The sequence below is a fragment of the Pecten maximus genome, chromosome 14 (assembly GCF_902652985.1).
Source record: "Pecten maximus chromosome 14, xPecMax1.1, whole genome shotgun sequence".
In the NCBI taxonomy this organism is placed as follows: Eukaryota; Metazoa; Mollusca; class Bivalvia; order Pectinida; family Pectinidae; genus Pecten; species Pecten maximus.
In genome coordinates, this window is record NC_047028.1 from 19,637,433 (window position 1) to 19,661,883 (window position 24,451).

The following is a 24,451-nucleotide window of genomic DNA, read 5'->3' on the forward strand; positions in this document are numbered from 1 at the left end:
CACGTTCATCTTAGAAGAAACTTACCGCCCTACTTCACGTTCAGCTTGAGAGAAACTTACTGGTCTGCTTCACGTTCAGCTGGAGAGAAACTTACTGATCTGCTTCACGTTCAGCTTGAGAGAAACTTACTGGTCTGCTTCACGTTCAGCTTGAGAGAAACTTACCGCTCTGCTTCACGTTCAGCTTGAGAGAAACTTACTGATCTGCTTCACGTTCAGCTTGAGAGAAACTTACTGATCTGGCTCACGTTCAGCTTGAGATAAACTTACCGCTCTGCTTCACGTTCAGCTTGAGAGAAACTTACTGCTCTGCTTCACGTTCAGCTTGAGAGAAACTTACTGCTCTGCTTCACGTTCAGCTTGAGAGAAACTTACTGTTCTGCTTCACGTTCAGCTTGAGAGAAACTTACCGCTCTGCTTCACGTTCAGCTTGAGAGAAACTTACTGCTCTGCTTCACGTTCAGCTTGAGAGAAACTTACTGCTCTGCTTCACGTTCAGCTTGAGAGAAACTTACTGATCTGCTTCACGTTCAGCTTGAGAGAAACTTACTGATCTGCTTCACGTTCAGCTTGAGAGAAACTTACCGCTCTGCTTCACGTTCAGCTTGAGAGAAACTTACTGGTCTGCTTCACGTTCAGCTTGAGAGAAACTTACTGCTCTGCTTCACGTTCAGCTTGAGAGAAACTTACTGGTCTGCTTCACGTTCAGCTTGAGAGAAACTTACCGCTCTGCTTCACGTTCAGCTTGAGAGAAACTTACCGCTCTGCTTCACGTTCAGCTTGAGAGAAACTTACTGATCTGCTTCACGTTCAGCTTGAGAGAAACTTACTGCTCTGCTTCACGTTCAGCTTGAGAGAAACTTACTGGTCTGCTTCACGTTCAGCTTAAGAGAAACTTACTGATCTGCTTCATGTTTAGCTTCAGTGAGCTGGAGGTTCATTCATTTCTTTTGGGGACATTACTTCCTTAAAACAGCTATTGTCTAACGGAGATGCACGGTGTCAAGACATGTCAGGACAACTCAACGACGTCTTCATAGTGTCACCATACTGAAATGACACCACCGGATAAGTTTGCTAGCATGGCACATTATGGGATCATTTATTGGTAATAGGTTGACCCGTCCTTACTTGCAATCCTAAATTTATCGAAGTCAGGAATCAAAACTCGTAAATGGGAGGATGCTAAACATAAATGCAAAAGCTGGATATTATATTTTGTGTTGTTCGGAAAGAAGCTAGAGAATGTGTCTTAAACGGGAATGCTTCCGATTATACCCAAACAAGTACGTTTGGTCAGCGTCATAGTAATGCAACTGCAGTGAAAGTGTACATATGTATGTGAGGTCAATCCACGGTTTCTTCTGTCTGACTTTTGTTAGTAATATATTAACCGAATCTGGTTTTAAAAAGGTGTCAAACGTGACCGTTTGACCTTGACCAATGACCACCGGAATACGATCAGGTAGAGAGCCTGGTTGTACATGTTCGATAAAACAATATGATATACAACATTATATGAATTACACAAATATAAATACAGATACTTTAACAAAAACGTGATTCCTCTTCTTCCTTTCTAGGTACTATTTGTGCACACCATTGACCTTTGACCTGTATATCAAGGTCGCACAGAACTTTGTCATTGGAATGATAAAGGTATATACAGCAGCTTTCATGAGAATACGATATGAAATCATTAAGAACCTTTTAAAGTCACATACTCACGGACAACCTAAAAGTCTAGTTACACACATGTATTAATGGCAATCCAAGATGCTCATTCACGCTCTCCTAACATTAAAATGACCACTGACCTGGACGCTTGCCCGGGGGAGTCCTTGAGACACCAGTGTATAAAAATAACTCGCCGCATTTATATTTATAGCGAGATGTGTCACGGAGCCGAGAACGAGGCTATAATAACGTACACTGCACATAAACTACACACATGGCCATTGTTTACATACCAAGCATGCGTGAACTTTGCCTAATAATGCTTTCATTTAAGCATATAAACAGAATATTCGCGTTGTCTCAAGGTAACTGAACAAAATAATCAAACATAGTTTACATTTAAATACTTAATTTTAAAATGTAGCCATTTGCATACATCAAAACATCGATAGAATTTAAGATAGGTGAAGTTGACATTGTTCAAAAGCTAACCAGCAATCCAATAGACGTCCGGAAAATCGGAATTTCAGTCTATTCCTTTTTCTTCTCTCATTAAGTTCCAACGTTTCATTTCCTTTTCCGGCAGCCACAGTTATTATTTTTGGGAATTCCCCGTTTACTTTCATAAATACACATTTTCTTTCAGTTTCTGATTCACGATAATCTGTTAGGTAAGTATCAAGTTTGAAAACTGTAAAAAGCTCAAAATGTAAACATTGATATAGGTTTCTTCGTGAGTATGTGGCTTTAAGAAGTCATAGCCTGGACAAGACTCGCACTTGCTTGACCTTTGACCTTAAGGTTAAGGTTCAATTATTCAATGACAGTACAGTTCACTTTGCCGTCTGGGGATTAAGGTATACATCAATTTCCCTTAAGATGTCCTTGAAAGTTAAAACGTTATCGCCCGGACAAGTGTTAACGGTCAAGAATTAATGGAAAAATAAGAACGTGTACAGTTCGTATTGTTTTTATGCTGCAAGATTCATTATCATATTTTCAATGGTTTAGAAGATACGTCAAAGACATGAAACTGTTGTAAAAATTTGCAATTATTTGACATTGACATTTTTGTTAAGGTCACAGTAACCACACGGCTGTGCACTGCATATAGGCTTAAGTTGATGCATATATCGTCCAAGTATCAGCAATATATCTTCAACAATCCAGAAGCTATGGTTCGGACAAGAAATTATCAGTATTATTAGGAGAAGTTGAACCAGAAAAGAGGAACCACTACTAATACAATATGTCTCCCTTCATTCGAAAAGACATATGTACAATTTTGAAATAGAATTATGCAATATTTATAATGAAGTTACAAAAATATCATCAAAAGATACCACATAAACATAACTGTAACAATATAGAGAGAAACACTGCTTTCAGAAATATGGTTATACTTCCAAGAAAACGAAAGCGAAAGTAGACATTTTGCTCTACAGTACGTTATAGGAAATGAAGTCGTTTTGTCGATTATTGTAATGTATAATATACATGTTTATGTCGATATTTCCTATTATTGTCAAATTTATGTATCCATATATCATTATCCAGTATACCATGTTCGGACGTTCAGGAAAGTCACATGTTTTCGAAAAACAGCATAAGCAAATTCTGCGAAAAATAACGAAACTGAAAGTAAAACTTGCGGAGTTGTCAAATACATTCCGGTCGAGTAACATCAGAAATTCTGTCCAGGTATGTTAAAAGTTATAATCATATAAAACGTTTCTATATAAAATGTAAATTCTATATTCAATTTAAAATGATTACATACTGATATTATCTGAGTAACTTTAACATTTGTTTCGGTCAATAATAATAAATATCAGTTTGATTTGATGTGAGTCAATCAGAAAATATTTACATTGTTGATGTTTTACCTACATAGTATACCGGATATATAATATGTATTTATAGGCACTTACAAGTACTATTTTAATTATCTTATATATCTGAGAATTCCATTATCCGGTAGTCCCTATAATATATAATTTCGAATATCATGATATTTAGCGTTTATTACATGATACCATGGTATTATTTATTATTTAAGTTATAGTTTAAGCTTGAAGTCTTTTAAGTTCCACTGATAATTGAATATCCTATACAAATGTGACGCACCATATTAAAAAACCTTCGAAGGTAAGCATATACAGTTTAAACCAATCAATAGCACCAGGTCACCACTGGTCGGCATCCTCCATACTCTAGGGGTGAGTTTGCTTTCTGTCTTACGGGCGTTCATGTAACCCCTGGAGAATCGATGACCTGTTGAATACCGCTTTCGATTTACATTATATATATAATGTATGGATATTAGGCATTCATTCTACAGAGAATCAGTTCATATATTCACAATATTTATCATAGTATATTAGGATGATTTTGAAAGTTTCAAAACTGAAACCGCTTTAATAATCAATTAAAAAAACAACGTTGGGGTTTTCTGTAAAAAAAAACTGTGGGTGACGTCTTTTAAAAAATGAAACTTTGGGAGTTTCATTAACAAAATTATACGTAAGGTGGGAGGGGAGTTTTTTGATAATCAAATTTGTTGGGTTTTCTTTTTTCTTTAAAAATCAAATCTATGGGGTTTCTTTTTAGTAAACTAGCGTGTGAGTTTTCTTTTATAAAGAATAAAATATACGGGGTTTTCTTCAAAAATAAAAAATAAGGGATTCTTGTGTCCCACATTTGGCCGACATGTTTTATTTGCATACAAAGCTGGTTATATTGGGGAGCTTATCGGAACAGGTAACGGAAACTGGCTAAGTCATTCACTTTCACCTGTAGCTATATTGACGGTGTGTTACCTTACATGTTCGAATTGTTATTTTTCCTTCCTAGATCAATGGTAACACCCCCACTTACCCGACACACGTTGTTTAAATAACCTTGTCGATTCGATATCCAAGGACTTATTCCAATTATCACGTTTTCCGTTGATAGATGTCGATTGGTTTTGTTTGGTTACCTGGTAAGTATTGTTAAGTGTTCTACCAAGGGTAACAACTATCATTAAGCTCGTCTGGACGAAGTCTAGATGAATCATCGCTATTATTCTGAATTCGGTAACGTCCGTTTTTACAAAACAGTGTTGTGTTTGTCAATACCAATGATGATATAGTTTGTGTATTTGAAATGCGTGTCCTTGTGACAAGATCTTTACATTGGACTACATTTGTGGACTTATTGACTTTGGCCATGGCATTTGACCACTTTTAAGAATGACTTCGGCGAAAAAGGCCAAAAGTTAGGCAGTATCAAAGGAGATATTGATAAGAATAAACTTTGTAGAAGGAAGAGAAAAGATAAGAAGTTAAATAGGGGCAGCAGGTACAATTCTTATCTCATACATGAAGTGCAAGACAGACAGACTTGATTTCCTCATTCTCATGAGATTAAAAACAAATAGATATGGTGCAGTGCAGAAAATTACATAGGTGAGATATTTATGAAACCAATATTTAAAGATACGAATAAAGTTAATTGAACAGTTCAGTGTTGGGCTAGATCATATTTCAATTATCTTTTATAATATTGCATCAATTTTCAAGTATATTTTGGATATAAAGTTGACTACAGACCGCAATTAAAAATCAAAGTTTTCGAAAGATACGGGTTGATGAAGGCCATAGGAAAGTGTTATGGTCGACATCGTAAACTCGTTAAGAAATTATCTATTTCCCGATGTGATGTGAAACCAGACGTGTTCAATATTTTTGGTATGCCTATTAAGAATGAGAACTTGATGTGACCTAGATTTGTAGGACGGCTGTGGCTGTGACCTAGATTTGTATGACGGCTGTGGCTGTGACCTAGATTTGTAGAACGGATGTCGCCGTGACCTAGATTTGTATGACGACTGTCGCCGTGACCTAGATTTGTATGACGGCTGTGGCTGTGACCTAGATTTGTAGAACGGATGTCGCCGTGACCTAGATTTGTATGACGACTGTCGCCGTGACCTAGATTTGTATGGCGGGTGTCGTCGTGACCTTGATTTGTATGACGGCTGTCGCCGTGACCTAGATTTGTATGACGGCTGCCGCCGTGACCTAGATTTGTATGGAGGGTGTCGTCGTGACCTAGATTTGTATGACGGCTGTCGCCATGACCTAGATTTGTATGACGGGTGTCGTCGTGACCTAGATTTGTATGAAGGCTGCCGCCGTGACCAAGATTTGTATGGCGTGTGTCGCCGTGACCTAGATTTGTATGACGGTTGCCGCCGTGACCTAGATTTGTATTACGGCTGTCGCCGTGACCTAGATTTGTATGGCGGGTGTCGTCGTGACCTAGATTTGTATGGCGGGTGTCGTCGTAACCTAGATTTGTATGGCGGTTGCCGCCGTGACCTAGATTTGTATGGCGGGTGTCGCCGTGACGTCGATTTGCATGGTGGGTGTCGCCGTGACCTAGATCTGTATGGCGGGTGTCGACGTGACCTAGATTTGTATGACGGGTGTCACCGTGACCTAGATCTGTATGGCGGCTGTCATCGATGAAGTAGAAGACGCTTACTCTTCCGGGTTTCCTACAGATCCAATGTCCACATGTACCTCTACAAAGGTCTCCATGCAAATCTGTATCTTTATTCATATTTTGCTCTTTTACAGATTTTGAATAAGAATTATGCCGCTATTTCCTCTTGTTTTCGGGTAAGTACACGTTCATATCTATACATTATTCTACCTATCCTGCCCCATGGCAAACGTTTTATTAATTGGGATAAGAGAACCAGTTTCATACTGGGAAAATGACATCAATGCTTAAATATATAGTATATTATCATTATTTGTATACTAGATGCACAGAAAAGACATTTGAGCAAGTATGTGGGATATAATTGAGAAATTCAATAACAAATTTACATATTTTACGAGCAATTTAAAGACATATTCACAAATCGTAATACACATTACCGTAAAAGTCATATTCATATTCAAGTGACAAATCATAAAAAAATGTCATATGCATGTATAATGGAAACTAAGGCGTGTATTCTAACAGACGATAGATTAATAGTATCTTCAATAACTATCATGACAATCCTGAATTTGTATGATTCTGTACAAATGTCAATCGCCGTTGTTTTCCTTCAACAAACATGGTAACCACTTTTTCTTTGATCTACGGAGTAGTCGCGATACCCATGTAACAATACCAGAGAGGACATTCGTTCTCCGTCCATGGTTGATCTCAGGTATGTCTTTAACCGACGCGTGGTGCTGAAGGAACGTTCCATAGTCGCAGACGTAACGGTCTCTAGACACCTGAAGACGTCCGGATACAGTTTAGGTTGCAATTATTAGTAGAACGCTGGCCTGGCCTGTTACATGGATAAGCCTACATCGCTGATTAGCGTAGGGTTTTACAGGAAAGCATCCACTGGAATATTAATAGTTCATATGATATTATTAAAATATTTTGTTGTTGTTATTTTTTTAATAATTAAATAAAAAAATGTTATTTTGACAGACTAGGCTAGGTGCCTGCCCTAAATGCTGAGCGCTAAACAGGAGAAGAAAACACCTTGATTGTAGATAGTGGTTTGTCTCGGTCAGGGGACAGAACCCAATGTCTTCCTCACAGGCGAGACGTTCACAAACGGCAGAAGTGAGGCAGGGTCCAAGGAGACCTTTTTTTTTTTCTTTTTTTTTTGAAAAGGTTGTTTAATAAGAAGTTAGTCGCCTCTTACGATCATGCAATGGGTCGGCAGGAACAACTCTTACGCCCTACCTGCAGGACTTGGGATAGACGAACACCAAAGAGTAACACATTTTGTTGACAGGTATCGGAATCAGAAATGTACTTAATTCAGTCTTAAATCTGTATACACGAGTAGAATAGATATGCCATGTGGTCAATAAATCCATTTTCTTCGCGATTTAATTTCAGATCCAGAGAGACCCATTCGCAGAGAAAAGAGGTAAGGTAATCAATTTTAATTTCCAGGTAAACATGGTCCTATACACACGAATAAAACTATTTTCATTGATTTACATCACCGAAAAAATATACTTTTTCATGTAGATAAAGGGGATCTGCTTATGCTTTGAACTGATTTTGGTACCTGTTTTTGTACTGAAATAAATAAATAAAACAATACTTTATAAAATTTATATATATCCTTTATTATTATTGATTGTATTTTTTATTTTGAATTTCAAAAACAAATCGTAAGACTAATCACACTTTGTAAATAATCGCTATTCGTACAGGTAAATATTTGGTCACACGGTGACAAGGTACCCCGGTATGTTGATCTTCGCTGTGTCATTTGTACTTCGACTTAGTTTTTGTCACAGTACATGACGTGAGCTATTCTCTGTATTTGGTATCAAGGATTAAGTTGAATGTTGTAGAGCGTATCAGATAACAAAGCTATTGAAATGTTGTCAACAGCTCAAGTTCAAGTTCTTTATTTCCTTGAGCCTTACGGCTCATCGGTTCAACAAATATATACATGTACAGAAATGATACAATACAAAAACCACACACTCGCATACACACACTCACACACAACCGGACTAACACATACATTGTACAACAGGTAGAGTGTAGAAGGACATTTTTTTTTATACTAATAAAAAATCTGTTCTTTGTTTATTACTGTATTTAATATATTTTGCTAAATTTGAAAGATCTTTTTTGTTTACTGTTTCTAGAAGTTGAATAAATTTGTACATACTAGGTTTATTATAATAATATTTCTTAATAAAACGTTTTCTTAGGTCTAAATGAAATTCACATTTAATAATAAAATGAAATTCATCTTCAATGTCTCCACTGTTACAATAGGAACAAATTCTTTGATTTCTTTCTAAGTTATTAAATCTACCAATTTCAATATTTAATTTATGTGATGACAATCTAATTCTAGTTATTTCTTTTAAATTAGAAGTACCTATTGGTTTTGATAAATATGGCTGTAAGTAGAACTTTTCACTAATAAACTTGTACAGTGAACACTTGGAAGATGAATTGATTTTTTCTTTACATTCTTGTATAAATATATCACATAGTCTGCATTTAACAATATTCATAATATAATCAGCTGTATAAATATCCCCATTTTGCCATATATACCCAACACCCATTCTATACAGTTCTTCTTTTACTTCATTCAACCATTCATTCCCGTTTTCTAACATATCTTGATAACAAGCATTTAACACACAGTTATTGGTTTGTTTTAATTTCAACCAATATTTAAAAATTCTAAATTTCCTCACTATTACAAAAGGTAATCTCCCTAATTCTTGGTAAATCATACAATTAGAAGTACTTTTCTTCACCCCCAATAATCTTTTTAAAAACTGTAAGTGGATTTTCTCTATATCCGGTGCTTTGTGAAAACCCCAAATTTCAGCCCCATAGTTAAATATACTACCGACGTATGTATCAAAAACATGTAGTTGGGTTTCAACGTTAAAAAAAATTTTCTTTGATACTCCCGAAATTGAAAATAATGCTTTTCTTCCTTGTTCAGCAATTTTTTGTTGAGTTTTCTTAAATTTACCATTAAAATTCATTTGTATCCCCAGATAATTAAATTCATCTACGGTTTCTAATACACATCCGTCATATAACCACTTTTCTTCTTTTCTTAATTTACCACCGTTTCGGAAAACCATTACTTTAGTTTTGGTAGTGTTTACAGTAAGGTTCCATTTCTTTGTGTAAAGTAATAAAGTATCTAACATTTTTTGCAGTCCCTCGGGAGTTTCTGCTATTAAAACCATATCATCAGCATACATAATTAAAAACAAGTTAATAGTATATAACTCAATAGATGGACATCCTTCTGTTAGGAAATTCATTTCACAGTCGTTGACATACATGGAGAACAATAATGGTGACATTATTTCACCTTGGAATAACCCATTTTGACATTTTAAAAAATCGGACATATTATTATTATATTTGACACAACATTTCACATTTTTATAAAGTGCTCTTATAATATTCAACATTTTCCCTTCAACACCTTCTTTAATAAGTTTGTACCACAAATTTTGTCTGTTTATAAAATCAAAAGCTTTCTTGTAATCAATAAAACAGCAATATAGTCTTTTCCTATTTTTTAAAATTTTACTTATTAAGGTTTGTAAAACAAAAATGGCGCCTACAGTAGATAAGTTTTTCTTAAAGCCAAACTGAGCGTCACTTAATTTAGAATAATCACTATCAAATTTCATTAGGCGCTCATTTAAAATTGATGTAAAAATTTTACCTAAACAACTAACTAGTGTGATGCCCCTGTAATGTTTTAGTGAATTGTTTTATGGTGAACTTGGCATATGTCCCCTTTCAGTAGAAGTAAAATCAAGAATGATAGATTATTGGTCAAGAACAATACTATCGCAAAAAAAGTAAATTGAAATATGTCAGGTACACAATGTTATATCATGTTTTTGTTGTTGAAAAAAGACAGTTCCTTACTTGAGATTCATAGAAAGCGTTTTTAATGATTGTGCATTGTATGTAATTTTTTGGGGGAATACGCAGTGCCATGGGTAAACTTATCGGTAAAACAAATATTGCACGAACAGTTTTTACAAGAATTTAGCAGTGAAGTTTATAATTCCTTTAAATATATTTGTTATAGAATATATAAAAATAATTGTGATTTTGTAAATTTAGAGTCAGATGACTGTTAAGGCCCATGGGCCTTTTGTTAGTTAATTTCCCCTTTTGTTTTATTGTATATTACAAATGAACATTGTTCTTTTTCTACATTTATTTTCATTACATTGTAATTAAATCCATAAAATGGTTTAATTCCAGATTGATATATCTATATTGTACATCAGTAACACAGAATATTGATTGTAACTTGAAGCCAGGACACCAATAAAACTTCACGTGAAATTTACCAGGCTGTCTCAATTGTCAACACCAGATCAATAAAGAAAATAACCCAAAATCAGCATAATACATGTATGTAATCTGGTATCTGTAGATATGGGTATAATACTGAGTTTTTTTCATCAACATTTACCCATGTATGAGCGTTATATGCAATCTGTAGGTTGGCGATGACGAATCACTCTCGCATACCCCTCATTTGTGCTCCATCATTTAGATTTTAAGTCAAATATCATCGTATTACTCCGGATAATTGGCTCATCTTCTAAAACTAAAAAGACCTGTATTAATGTACCGTGGTAGATACTATCATACACCCACTAATATGCTTACATGTTAATCCATTGTGTATTATTACAATTATTATATATTGTGTGCTTTATGTTTTGATGCGTTCCGTGACTATCGTTATTACGATCAGTGAACCCGGTAGTAATCAGGGAAAACCCGACTTGCTAAAAATAAACAAATGGTTGGCGTATCTAAAGCCGGCGCTTAAAATAGACAATTGAGTGACGCATGTGTCAATTAGTCATCTAACATGTATATTCACCTGAGCTGTGCTTCACTGCACAATCAAACCATTTGACTAATCATAAAATATATATTTATTTAGCCATCAGACTTTTTTTCGTGTGTAGTGTACTGCATACTGTATGTATTCAGAGCTCGCATATAAGATACCCTTTATGACGTTTCAAAAGCCGGGTATTTCCCTGGCGCTGTCCGGGTTAGATCATGTTAAATAATGCAGGCTATGTTAAATAAAACAGTCTTATCGGTAATATTGAAGAACAAGTATACGTCGGACCAAGTACAGGGTGAGTGTGTAACTTCCTGTGTGAGTACATGTAGTCATTGTCTTTTCTACTTTGTGATGAAGTCTGGCATACAGAGGTACCTCCAAATATCATCTATAAAAAATACTATTATAATTATATCTATTTGTTCTCTAACGATACCATGCGTAAATAACTTAAACAATTATATTAGGTAAATGATGTAGATTTAAAATTTAGCTTTAAAGACAACAAAAAAATATAACACTTTGTATTTAATATGTAGTTATTTCAACAGCTACCGTTTTCTTGTACATTTAGACCGAATAACCTTGAAAAGTTATTGAAATGAGATGGCGACTTAACTAAAAGAAACATACGTCTGATTCATCAAGGTATCCCACATTTTAGTAATATTATCTTGAAATATAATACATGTATCTCATATTATATCTGGTTTTAAATTATATATGTATGAATCATTCGTTGTAACTATAACAATTTAATAGGTTCCTATTACGGGTATGAATAGTATATATCGTATAATAAATGTTACGTTAGACTTTTCTTCACATTATCACCATAGTGTAAAGAAATGAAGTGTCTTTAGGAGTTACATTCTGGATACATTTCCTGTGTAGAAAATTTCGTCCAATAGACGATTAGGGTCAAACCTATTGTGTACTTCCTTTTTGTTGGTCAGAAGTTTTTTTAAGAAAACAAAACGTTCAATGAAGTATTTACTTCCCGAAACAATGAAGCTCTGTGTCATAAGTTTGTAAGTGGACTTTCCAGAATGGTATATGTGTTGCATTTGTAAATTTTGTCGGACCAATTATAATTTCAAATTAACTTACCTACATATTCCGCATTTAATGTGTACGCGAGGAGGTTTACATTAATATGATGAATTTGTTATATGGTTGATAAAATAGTAATGGAAATTCCCAATTTCTGGTGTAACAGATGGCAGCCTGTTAAACTGAAATTAATAGTTTTGTAACCCGCGCCACGGTTGGCGACTGTTGCCTATATAGATTACAATATTTGCCGTTAATAATTCAAAGAATTTACTATCGCACGCTCATGTACATGACAGGATCAAATTTTCTCACGGGAGAACAACGAAGAAAATGTGTAAATAACAAACTAATTAAAACAAACAAATAATGACAGATCTAAGAATGTCTGCAAAAGACAAAAACATTATTACTGTTTTGAAAGTAAAATGTGCATCGCTACACTTCATTATTTACCAAAGAAAGTACTAAGAATATATTGTCAGTGGTTAAAACTCAGTATAACAACGTTCATTGTTGACCGTCAGTGAATATCAATCAAACCTCAAATGTAATGTATGACGTCATAAACTAGGTAATATTAACGTTTACTGTAATTTATGACGTTATAAACTAGACAATGTTAACGTTTACTGTAATGTATGACGGTATAAACTAGATAATTAAAACGTTTACTGTAATGTATGACGGTATAAACTAGATAATGTTAACGTTTACTGTAATGTATAACGTTATAAACTAGGTAATGTTAACGTTTACTGTAATGTATGACGTCATAAACTAGACAATGTTAACGTTTACTGTAATGTATAACGTTATAAACTAGACAATGTTAACGTTTACTGTAATGTATGACGTTATAAACTAGATAATGTTAACGTTTACTGTAATGTATGACGTCATAATCTAGATAATATTAACGTTTACTGTAATGTATGGAGTTATACACTAGATAATGTTAACGTTTACTGTAATGTATGACGTTATAAACTAGATAATGTTAACGTTTACTGTAATGTATCACGTTATAAACTAGATAATGTTAACGTTTACTGTAATGTATGACGGTATAATCTAGACAATGTTAACGTTTACTGTAATGTATGACGTTATAATCTAGACAATGTTAACGTTTACTGTAATGTATGACGGTATAATCTAGATAATGTTAACGTTTACTGTAATGTATGACGGTATAAACTAGACAATGTTAACGTTTACTGTAATGTATGACGTTATAAACTAGACAATGTTAACGTTTACTGTAATGTATGACGTTATAAACTAGACAATGTTAACGTTTACTGTAATGTATGGAGTTATACACTAGATAATGTTAACGTTTACTGTAATGTATGACGTTATAAACTAAATAATGTTAACGTTTACTGTTTCAAAGACCAGTGTATATGGTTTTACACTGTAAAACGGTATTGAAAGGTGCTATATGCATTTTTATGAAGACTATGTGCTGGAACTAAGTTTAGTTTAGGTAGCGAGTAGAAATCTCTTGAACAGATCCTGATTTCCTTTAAAATGGAATCAAATAAGCCGGCATTGAAAACAGTTATTCTTTCTGTTTTCTTTTGTTTTTGTTTTTTTCCCGTCCCCCTCCCCCACAATTTTTTCTCATTTTATATGTTTCTTCCTGTCGTGTATAACATATGTAGTTCAACTTGTTGACAAATTATAAACCCAGTATTGCGCTTGTTTCAGACCCGTGCTATACAAGACAAGATGTCTTCCAATCCATCTTATTCCCATTACGACATTCCTGATAACAACAACTCAAAATATCAGAACAACGGGAGATCCCCGAGTATCTCAACGACAGATTCTTGTGGCAGCTTCAATTCCGGTAGTACTGGTTGTGACTTCCGGCCTTTGACAGCAAAGAAAACATCGGACCGGTATTCTTGCATCTTAATCGTCGTCGCGATTTGCCTTGCTCTCTTCTGCGTCATTCTAGGCGCATGCGTAGCAGTTTTGTTCACTAAGATGGAACAAGTCCGTACGGAACTGTATAGAGTAACCGGGGACTTGAATGACCGGAAGGTCTGTCTCCTGTGTGACGACTTGACCATGTCCCCATTTGAGGATGAAAATGCGGCTACAAAGGAACTGGAAGTGACGTCAGATGACAACGGTGACCAGGTGTGCTGCGCGAACAATGCCAGACAGTCCAAGGTCATGTTCGATCTGGTAAGTTTTGCATATAACTCCATAAGAGATATTTAATTATAAACGTGTGTATCTGGGGGATCAACATAAATGTATTAACTTTTAATCTATTTTTTTCCCAAAAAATAATGTAGAACATTGTATGCAAACACGTATTTGTTGCCTAGATTTTGACGTTTTCCTAGTGGTTTCCACAATCATCTGAAAACTTTTGCAGCATTATGTAGAAAGTATCATTTCATACAAACGTGTATTTTCTAACGCAATTCGTCCATACATGTATGTTATATGAACATGAAATTAATCCATACATGTTTTAATATTTTGTTTTAGTTATTCAAGAAAAAGAACAAGATCGCATGTATTGAAGGTAGAATATATATTTCTGAACACTAACGCACATAACAAACATCGTCAACACACAATGCTATAAGTATCTTAACTGTATAGAAAATATAGATCAATGTAACACAGTTCTGGTTAATATAATATAATGATCAAATCATTATCATGTTGCCTGATAAACCTGGTCACACTGCTTTCCTGCCATCCTCTTTCCGAAACACTTGTCAGCTGTTCTCAAACGAAGTGTCATTTTTATTTCTACAGAGGCAAACGCCGTCCAGACTTCCTGTAACTGGACATTACCCGGTCCTGTCCTGAGCGGAAGGTCATCCGCACACCTTCACATAGGTGTCCAAAACACAGGTCTCCGTAACGGTGAGTAGGACTGAATGTTGCCCAGTTAGTTTTAAGTCGTAACAGTAAGAAGTTAAGGTAAACGCCTATATAAAAGTAAATACAGTAACTTTAGTTCACACATCGCGGATACCCGAGTTTGATGATAAGTGTAGCGTAGCTTACATAGTATCATCAAACAATCGAATACGTGATGCAGTATTCCTGCCAGCCGAAACATGTGTGTTCTGATTATCCACGAGTAGCCTCCCCTGGTATATCCTATTGACATATGTTAAGAAAATTCTTCCAATGAAGTAAAAATGTGCTCAATAATGAAATGAGTTATAACTCCAAAATCATTACATTATACATGGATTAATTACAAATAAGAATAATTATTAGTCAATTAGTAAGTTAATTGTATGATGCAACAACAATAAGAAATGAATCGGTACATCAACTTCCGTTCATAGTCATCTTCACAAATAATATAACAAAAAACTACTTCAACTGAAGCAAATGAATGATTTAACATATGTTAAAGGGATATACATGTAGTTCATTTTTTGTAAGCACCGAGCACTATATACATATGTAGTTTATTTATATCTGATGAGGAAATATATACATGTAAATAGCAAAATATTGACTAAGACTGTTTCATTCTCATTTTATCCAATGGTAGATTATGGAGACGAGCCAGTTCGTAATTGGCAGTCGGACGATCCGACAGCTCATATCGAAGGGATGAACCTGATGAAAGACAGACTTGTTATCAACACGACTGGCCTGTACGTGGTATATAGTCAGATGTATTTCTCCGCCTACGTCCCTCCTGCCACCCCTAAATCTAGCAGTGTACTCTACCACTACGTATATCGTTACAACGTCATCTACCCCAACTCGGGGAACCAACTGCTGATGAAAAGTGTCCGGACATTTAACATTGACCCCGTGACGTCACATAGCGATCATACGAGCTATACGTCGGCGACGTTGCGTTTGAGAGTTGGTGACGAAATCTACGTCAAGGTGTCAAACTTATCTTTGGTGTCGCGTGCGGAAAAGGCAAGCTTCTTAGGCGTTGTCCAGGTAGCCTGATGCAACGTAGTCCAGGTAGCGTGATCCAACGTAGTCCAGGTAGCGTGATGCAACGTAGTCCAGGTAGCGTGATGTAACGTATTCCAGGTAGCGTGATGTAACATTTCGTAAGCATGTCTAGTGTTCGAATCTCGGTCGGAGTAATATCATTTCTCTGACAACAAAAACACTCTTCGGATCTCTCGACAAACTGTAGATAAAATAATCCCTCAGATAACATATGTATTTCCTATAGGACTCAAGTTGGGGCACCGTGTTTCAACTGCACGTAAAAGACAGTGAGATTCATATTTGTATACGCAAGTATATGGGTATTTTAAGTATGGCAGCTTCATGTTTTACATATCCGGCATCGGTTTCATATCATCTATATACCTGTAAAGTTCATTGAAATATATACGGGAATGGAACAGTACAGAACACATCATCTGTGATAAAGAAGCAATGAGAGGTGAGAGAGAGAGCGCGTGAAAGTGTGTATAGGTGTGTGTGTGTGCGTGTGTGTGTGTGTGTGTGTGTGTATAGTGTGAGGGTGTGTATGTGTGTATAGTGTGTAGGTATCTCTGGAACATTGTTAAAATCAGTCCAGAATCGAGACCAATTTTATCATCCCGAGCGAATCGGGCATTAAAATGGAATCTATCAAGAGTTATCTCCCTTATTCCACGAATAATAACCGTCATACAAAGGTGAATTTAATTGTATTTAATTATACAACAATACACGTGTTTAACTATTTATTCCTCACACAAAATAAAGGTAGGGTGTGCTGGCCTGCGTAGCTAAGTTATATATATACTAAAAGACAATCATGCTAACATTTACCTTTGGTATGGCAAATGTCAATTTCGAAGAATAATTTCATGTCAGCAACAGTCTGGCGTAGTGAGTCTTGATACGTTAAAAATATCACCAAATTGACAACAAATAGAGGTGATTATTGCTCTACATTTAATTAATTAATGAAGCCGAGTTTTTCACGGTTATCAGATTAACATAAATCGTGTTAATCCTAATAATATAATTTTAGCAACATTCCTAGTGCCAGCCAAATATTTATTTACAAAGGAACGTAGTTACTTCTTGTAACTATTGAATACATTTCATACGATGTTTTAAATTGATAAAGATGGTTTTAAATTACATATTTTAAATGCCAATTCCATGCAGCAAGCTTCCGAATAAAAATCTTTAGGTTTTGAATGTCAACCACAAATTTCAAATATGATTACAGTTTTTCGAAGATAAATACCACATTCGAAATATAAGTCACAAGATTTTTAATATAACTGAATACTTCATATATAAATTCACAATATTACAATAATAAGTCATAAACTGGCCAGAAACAGGTTGATGATACCGGGTTAAATGTGTTGATATGGACATTTTTGTTACTAGTTTGTTAGTTTATTATTCCATACCTTTGTTCCTTTTCCTGATAGTTAACTACACTACTATGTTGACATTAAAAGTGAAATGGGAGTTAATGAAACTACTTATAGATATTATGGTGACACCCATACAGATACAATTACTAGACATGTCGACATTTAATTATGTCGTACTATCAGGAAAACGCCTGTCATAACACTTCCGCTTTCCGCAATAACAGCTATAAAGATGACTGGAGAAAACGCCCCTTCCGACTTCACTCTGATAGGGTTTTATATCATTAGACATAAATTGACATGAATCGATGCATTTTGGAATAATGCGTATAATGTTGAAACATCAATATTCTAAGATAACGCACAATTTCATCACTTTAGAAATTGACAATCCTAAACATTCTTAAGCGTGGTGTTCTTATTAATCTATATCTTAGCTAATGAGAAAATACCGTTATGTACCAGAAATACAATTCTCAAGCTTTACCTAGTAGGGAGAAATGTCGTGTAAAAATAGATGTATAATGTGTTTGCATTTTCCTTGATTTGCGATATGTTCTCGTTTTATTGATGTGTACACGGTAAAGACAGAACATCGCTTCTGGTGGGAATCGGCTTCAGATTATCAAATCTAAAAATCTTGGATGCGTCATAATTGGTGTAAATTATGAATTATGAATTAAGTATAGATTTACACACAAATGTCAAAAACCAGGCGTTCCGAAAGTGTAAGCGTCTTCTGCTTCAAACACGACACAAGTATGATGTTAAGATAATAACAGTCTTAATCATATCAGCTGTCTGTAGTCATCAACAGAATATATATCTCTAGTTCTTCCTGATCGTTTACCTGGTCAACATCAGATTAGATGCTAACTGTGTTTCTGCGTTGGCGTTTCCGCGTGTGTAATACAGATATTGCTGGCGATTTGAGAACACTAACTCAAGAGAGTTTGAACTTTATCTACAAGGTCGTATGGGCAAATGCTTATAACAGGAAAGTCTTTAACTATTAATTATCTGGCAAGTTCCTTAAAGGTTTAAGTTCTATGCTTAATATCAGCGTCTTCGGTGATTGTACGAAAGCCTATTGGCGTCACTAGGAGAAAAAACCAAAACATCTAGACTCGTAATTATGCGGGGAAAATGCGTTATGACGTAAATAAACACATAATGACGCAACTTAAAACTCGTAAACACGAAAAAAACCGTATCAACGCTAATTAAAACACGTATTAACGCAAAACTCGTAATTACGCAAAGAAAAAAAAAAGAAACCCCAAATAAATTACGTAACAAAAAGTGAAACTCGTGATAACATACTGAAACTCGTAATAACGCAAAATGAAACTCGTACAAACGCAAAATGAAACTCGTTATAACGCTAAATGAAACTCGCAATAAGGCAAAATGAAACTCGTATTAATTAAGCTAACGGGTTTCCCATGCCATTTGGCCACCATACATCTTGGTGCCATATCGACTATAACAATATTTTCAAAAAACCACTGTTCATTGCTTAAATGAAACTCGTTATAACGCAAAATGAAACTCGTAATAACGCGAAATGAAACTCGTAATAACGCGAAATGAAACTCGTAATAACGCAAAATGAAACTCGTAATAACGCGAAATGAAACTCGTAATAACGCAAAGTGAAACTCGTAATAACGCAAAATGAAACTCGTAATTAAGCAATATGAAACTCGTAATAACGCAAAATGAAACTCGTAATAACACAAAATGAAACTCGTAATTAAGCAAAATGAAACTCGTAATAACGCAAAATGAAACTCGAAACACAAACATGTTATATGTCGATTATATAAACTATTGTCTAACACCTCCGGGAGGATTGCTACCTTGCCGTGGTCCGGAGGCTTGAGTGTTCCTTTGAAAACTGGGGCTTTGCTGGCCAGAGCTCTATGAGTTCTCGTTAGGACCAGCTTTGCCAGATAGATCAAAAGTTGAGGAACCAGACAAAGAGTAATCCAATTTAGTGGTTCCATCTGAGCCATACCGTTGGCCTTGGTTGTGTCTCGTAAATCCGGGGAAGAAGGTCCCGGCGGCTGATCAGGGTAATTATCGATTTTATGATATTCTACAATGTTTGCTATGTAACGCCAGTTTTGATTGGTTAAAAACCATGTATTATTTTCCAAAAACCCACGCTCGTGAGTCACGGCTGTTACAATTTTAAATATCTAATATTCACCCGTGTCATAAAAGGTTACTATAGCCCGAGTTCGAATCCTACGGAGGCCCCCCCTTTTTTTTCTTTTTTTTTATCCTTTTTTTTTTTTTTTCTCAAAATCAATGCCATATGATAGATGCTCTTGATCGTAGTACTGTATTACCTGTATATTTCATCAACAAATAATGCAATACTCAAGAAATAAATTACAAGGTTTTCCCGGGGTTTCTTTGCTGTTTTTCTTTTAGAAAGAGGTCGATCTCAGAACTAAACAGTACATGGTAGAATAGAAATAATCAACTTTGACTCGTGTATTGTTGCAGGATATACAACTCGGACTCGGATATTTTGCAATTTTAATTAATAACTCAGGCCTGCGGCCTTCGTTATTAATTTAATTGCAAATTATCCTCGTCCTCGTTGTATATCCTGCAATAATACACGAATCATCGTTAATTATTTCTTAAATATAGTCTACAACACATCACTCTGGTCTCAGACTCGGTTCAGAAGGGAGTCAATGAATTAAGGTCTATGTATATATATATTATCGATCGGCTGGTCACGTTTTCAAGAGACAGTGGTTTAGGGAGTCGACACTGGTTTAGGGACGCGACACTGGTTTAGGGACGCGACACTGGTTTAGGGACGCGACACTGGTTAAGGGACGCGACACTGGTTTAGGGACGCGACACTGGTTTAGGGACGCGACACTGGTTTAGGGACGCGACACTGGTTTAGGGACGCGACACTGATTTAGGGACGCGACACTGGTTTAGGGAGGCGACACTGGTTTATGGAGGCGATACTGGTTTAGGGAGGCGACACTGGTTTAAGGGACGCGACACTGGTTTAGGGACGCGATACTGGTTTAGGGACGCGACACTGATTTAGGGACGCGACACTGGTTTAGGGAGGCGACACTGGTTTATGGAGGCGATACTGGTTTAGGGAGGCGACACTGGTTAAGGGACGCGACACTGGTTTAGGGACGCGATACTCGTGCAACAGAAGTGCCTCAAAGTAGGTATCCGTTGTGGGTGGGGACATAAATAATGAATAAAACTGTATGGGTTTACATGAGGAAAATGACACGACACAAAGACGTGACGTCAAGTATGGTTTAGATAGCACACGCAACATAAACAATATAATACCAAGAATCAAAACGCAAAATCTAAATCAAAATCAGCCTGAAACTGAGAGCTCCCCATTGGTCCCTCATTTTCTGACAAAGATCCCAGATATTCGAGACAGGAAACTTCTGAATTGTCACCAATTCTTTTGAGGAAAGGGATCGAGGGAATAACAGATGAGGTTAAATCCTCATCGAGGTTTACCGACGTCAACAGGCGGTGAAAACTGTGAGTATATCAAGTCTTAATGTCAAAGTGGAGCCTCATACTTCACTTAATTCTTCAAAGGGGGGGGGGGGGGGGGGGGGGGTAGTGAGATGCCCAGATTGGAAGAACGGCAAAGAGTCCAACATATTGGAGAACACCCCGGTCTAGACGGATATAGTCCAGGCGAAGTGGCCAAACAAACAAGAAAACAAACACATTCATCATCACATTCGGAATACCGCAGCTACCTAAAACATCGAATCTACCACCCGTAATACCAATTCCCTTTTTCTTTGGTTTCTCGGTTTTGTGTGTCAGTGCGCGGTGTAATCTAGTCCCCAATTAAATACTGCATGCCTATCAAACAAAGCAATACAAGGTATGTCAATAAATCAAGTTATTTTGTATTTAATTCTCAGTAATTTAATATTTTAAACATTTTTCATCCATAGTAATTGTATTTATAAACGGTATATGTACCTCCGCAAAGTTCACGGAAGTAACAAACCACACTCTTGTTATCAGTAAATGCCATATCACAAGCGCAGTAATACTTTTGGGACGCATGAGGGTCTTTAATTAGTTAGCCGCTCGAGATGCTGGCCACACCCTTGAGAAGAAGCTGAAAGTGAAATGTGAGTGCATCGCTTCTTTTTGGAGATATAAGCATGTACATATTTATCAACAGACATACAATGTATTTACATTTTGATATTGAACTAGTGAAAATGAGGTTTGGTTATGTTTGGTTTATTTTGTTTAACGTCCTATTAACAGCTAAGGTCATTTAAGGACGGCCTCCCGTGCGTGTGGCGAGTGCGTATGTGTGTTTTGGGAGGCTGCGGTATGTTCATGTTAAGTCTCCTTGTGATAGGCCGGAACTTTTGCCGATTTATAGTGCTACCTCACTGAAGCATCCTGCCGAAGACACCCAGCAGCACACCCCACCCGGTCACATTATACTGACAACGGGTGAACCAGTCGTCCCACTCCGTGTATACTGAGCGCTTAGCAGGAGCAGCAACTACCGGGAAGCAGGTACAATTCTTACGCCCTACCTGCATTGTGTGTATTGAAGATAATGATATAAATGGTTTAGACAATGAATCAAGTCAGTTAGACACTAACTAAAACTTTTCATGTAATTAAAAAATGTTTGTAAACACGCATGGTGATGACCCATATTCGCAAAGGTGCATAAGTATGCACGATTGCAGGTACATATGTAACAGAGCGCAGGATTAATTAAATTTAAATCACTGCCTCCGCTAGGGATCGAACCCGGGACCTCTGGCTTACTAGTCTTACGCTCAACCGATCGAGCTAAAGAGAAGATCGCTCTAACCGAGCGGTATATTGCGGCTAGTATTTACCAGAGTTACACATATGTGTAGAGCAAGGGTACGTAAATTCGCACACCTGACGATTTTTTTTTTTTTTTTTTTTTTGCGTTTGTATGTTGACTAATGTCAAACTTTAGTTGAAATTTTGCCATTTAAAATACCTCTTTTCAGATTAAGATCGTTTTGAAAACAAAATTTAACTGATACGACTCTCTTCCGATAAAATGGATACCAGATGATTAAATATTGTATTGTGTGAATTTGCAAATATTTGGAAAAATATCATTTGATCAGATTATAGTCAAAACTGAATACAATCCCACTAGGTTTAACAATAGCAGCGTTGACCTGCAGACACCTCGTCATTTTCACCGCCTTGTTGTTGTTATTGAAGTTCCCTCCTTGAACAGGGGCACCCCTCCGTGGTAATGTGGTGAGCACTGCGGACGAAGGGTTACGGGTTAAGTACGTACTCATATAACATAGAGAAGGTGACCATTCCATGGTAAACAATAAACTAGAACTTGGTAAAAGCTGACTATCAGATTAGTTGATAAGAATGGAAGGAGTAAAATGGGACATAATTTGGGGTATAAGTAAACATAAAAAGAGCCCACTCTTCTCTTGAGATCAGGTAGACCCTTGATGAGGGGAAAGCATATATTATCCTATTAATAAGTTGTATGGAGACTGTACACTGTAAATCATTAGTATTAACAAGTCATAAGATACATATGGAAATGGTAAAACAATAAGTGTAGCCAGTTGCCAGTAAAAGCATTCAGAATGCTAAAAACAACATATTAAGAAATAAAAAGTAAAAAGTAAAGAGCGAGCACCCCTCGATTTATTTGGCGTCTAAAGTGTCAGCAACTGTTAATATTTCGACTTTTAGTGGTAAAGCAATCGTTTTAGTAACGTCTGAAAAACGTTATGTTTTAACGTAAAACATGGATATTTCTATGCTAAAAGATTACACGTTGGACAAGCTTTTCATTAACGTTTAACTTTCAACTGATGAATTGGAAAATTTTCTGAAATAACGCCGGCGTTTCAATTAGGTTTATTGCACATTGCAGTTTAATCATTAGAAACTGCGTTTGGCACTACAGAAATGCAACTGCAACTTTTGCAACCATCTTTGACGTTTCTGCAACGTGTGTCTGCTAGCTGGGTGGATATCTTGGCTCCTCGCGACGCTGTCATTTGTTGCCTGGCAGCTGTTTACATTACCTCCGTAGTGAGCGGCCATTATTCAAAGCAAAAATGGCGGTAAATTGACACTTTTCGATTTTTCATTATTTTGATTTTGAAAGTAGACCGACCCTCCTGTAATGTCCCAGACATGAGTCTGGCGATCCGGGCCCTTGATTATACAATGTATAATGCACTGTTTACATCCGGTTTAATTTTAAAGTCAGCTTGGAGATAAATGTTTAGGCCTACAACAGGATGTGGCCAAGAGGTAAAGGGGGTAAGTTTTGTAAAAGTAAAATACTAGGTAAGGCTGACGCTCTCAATGACGCAAGAACAAGAAGATGGTCCATTGAATACGATGGCCTATAGCGGCCGTACATACAATACATCTAGTTATACATAAATCTGTACTAAATGACAAGTTCCATTTAGTACAGAATGAAAAATGTACAGAATGAATTATGTACGGATAAAACTTTTGTAAAGAGAATATGTACAGAATGAAAAATGTTCAGTATGAATTATGTACAAAAGTTGTAAAATGGAAGCGAGGATCGATGAGGATCAACGAGGATCTGATGATCAATGAGAATCTGAGGATGAAGTGAGGATCGATAAAGATCCATGAGGATCCTAGTGAGGATCTGAGAATTTTATGAGGATCTTGTGAGGATTTGAGAAATCCTGACCTTAAAGCTTAGTAGTCTACCTATGTAATTCACCAGTTCTATATTTAAATATGCTAATGCTGATAAGAAATAAGGATCACGTTTAGTACGCCATATATAAAGACACCTATAAAAAAATGAAATATGGCTCAAGCTCAAAAAGATTTCGTAACACGTAAAGATATTTTACACAAGTCTCTGCGAATAAAATAGTCT

General features: G+C 36.1%; 1 protein-coding gene across 3 annotated transcripts; it reads left to right on the forward strand.

Annotated features, from left to right (window-relative positions):
- The first annotated feature begins 3,329 nt into the window (after positions 1 to 3,329).
- LOC117342302 lies at positions 3,330 to 16,747 on the forward strand. Of its 3 annotated transcripts, none has more exons than XM_033904402.1 (7): positions 3,330 to 3,378; positions 6,303 to 6,344; positions 7,585 to 7,615; positions 13,853 to 14,338; positions 14,651 to 14,687; positions 14,927 to 15,037; positions 15,684 to 16,747. In XM_033904402.1, the coding sequence occupies exons 2-7, from the start codon at positions 6,319 to 6,321 to the stop codon at positions 16,097 to 16,099; spliced, it is 1,107 nt and encodes a 368-aa protein (XP_033760293.1). In that variant the 5' UTR covers positions 3,330 to 3,378; positions 6,303 to 6,318; the 3' UTR covers positions 16,100 to 16,747. The 3 variants fall into 3 exon arrangements, with proteins under 3 accessions (XP_033760293.1, XP_033760294.1, XP_033760295.1); XM_033904403.1 differs by lacking the exon at positions 3,330 to 3,378 and adding an exon at positions 11,658 to 11,731 and having other exon boundaries at positions 6,330 to 6,344; XM_033904404.1 differs by lacking the exons at positions 3,330 to 3,378; positions 6,303 to 6,344; positions 7,585 to 7,615 and adding an exon at positions 10,526 to 10,629.
- Positions 16,748 to 24,451: the final 7,704 nt, after the last annotated feature.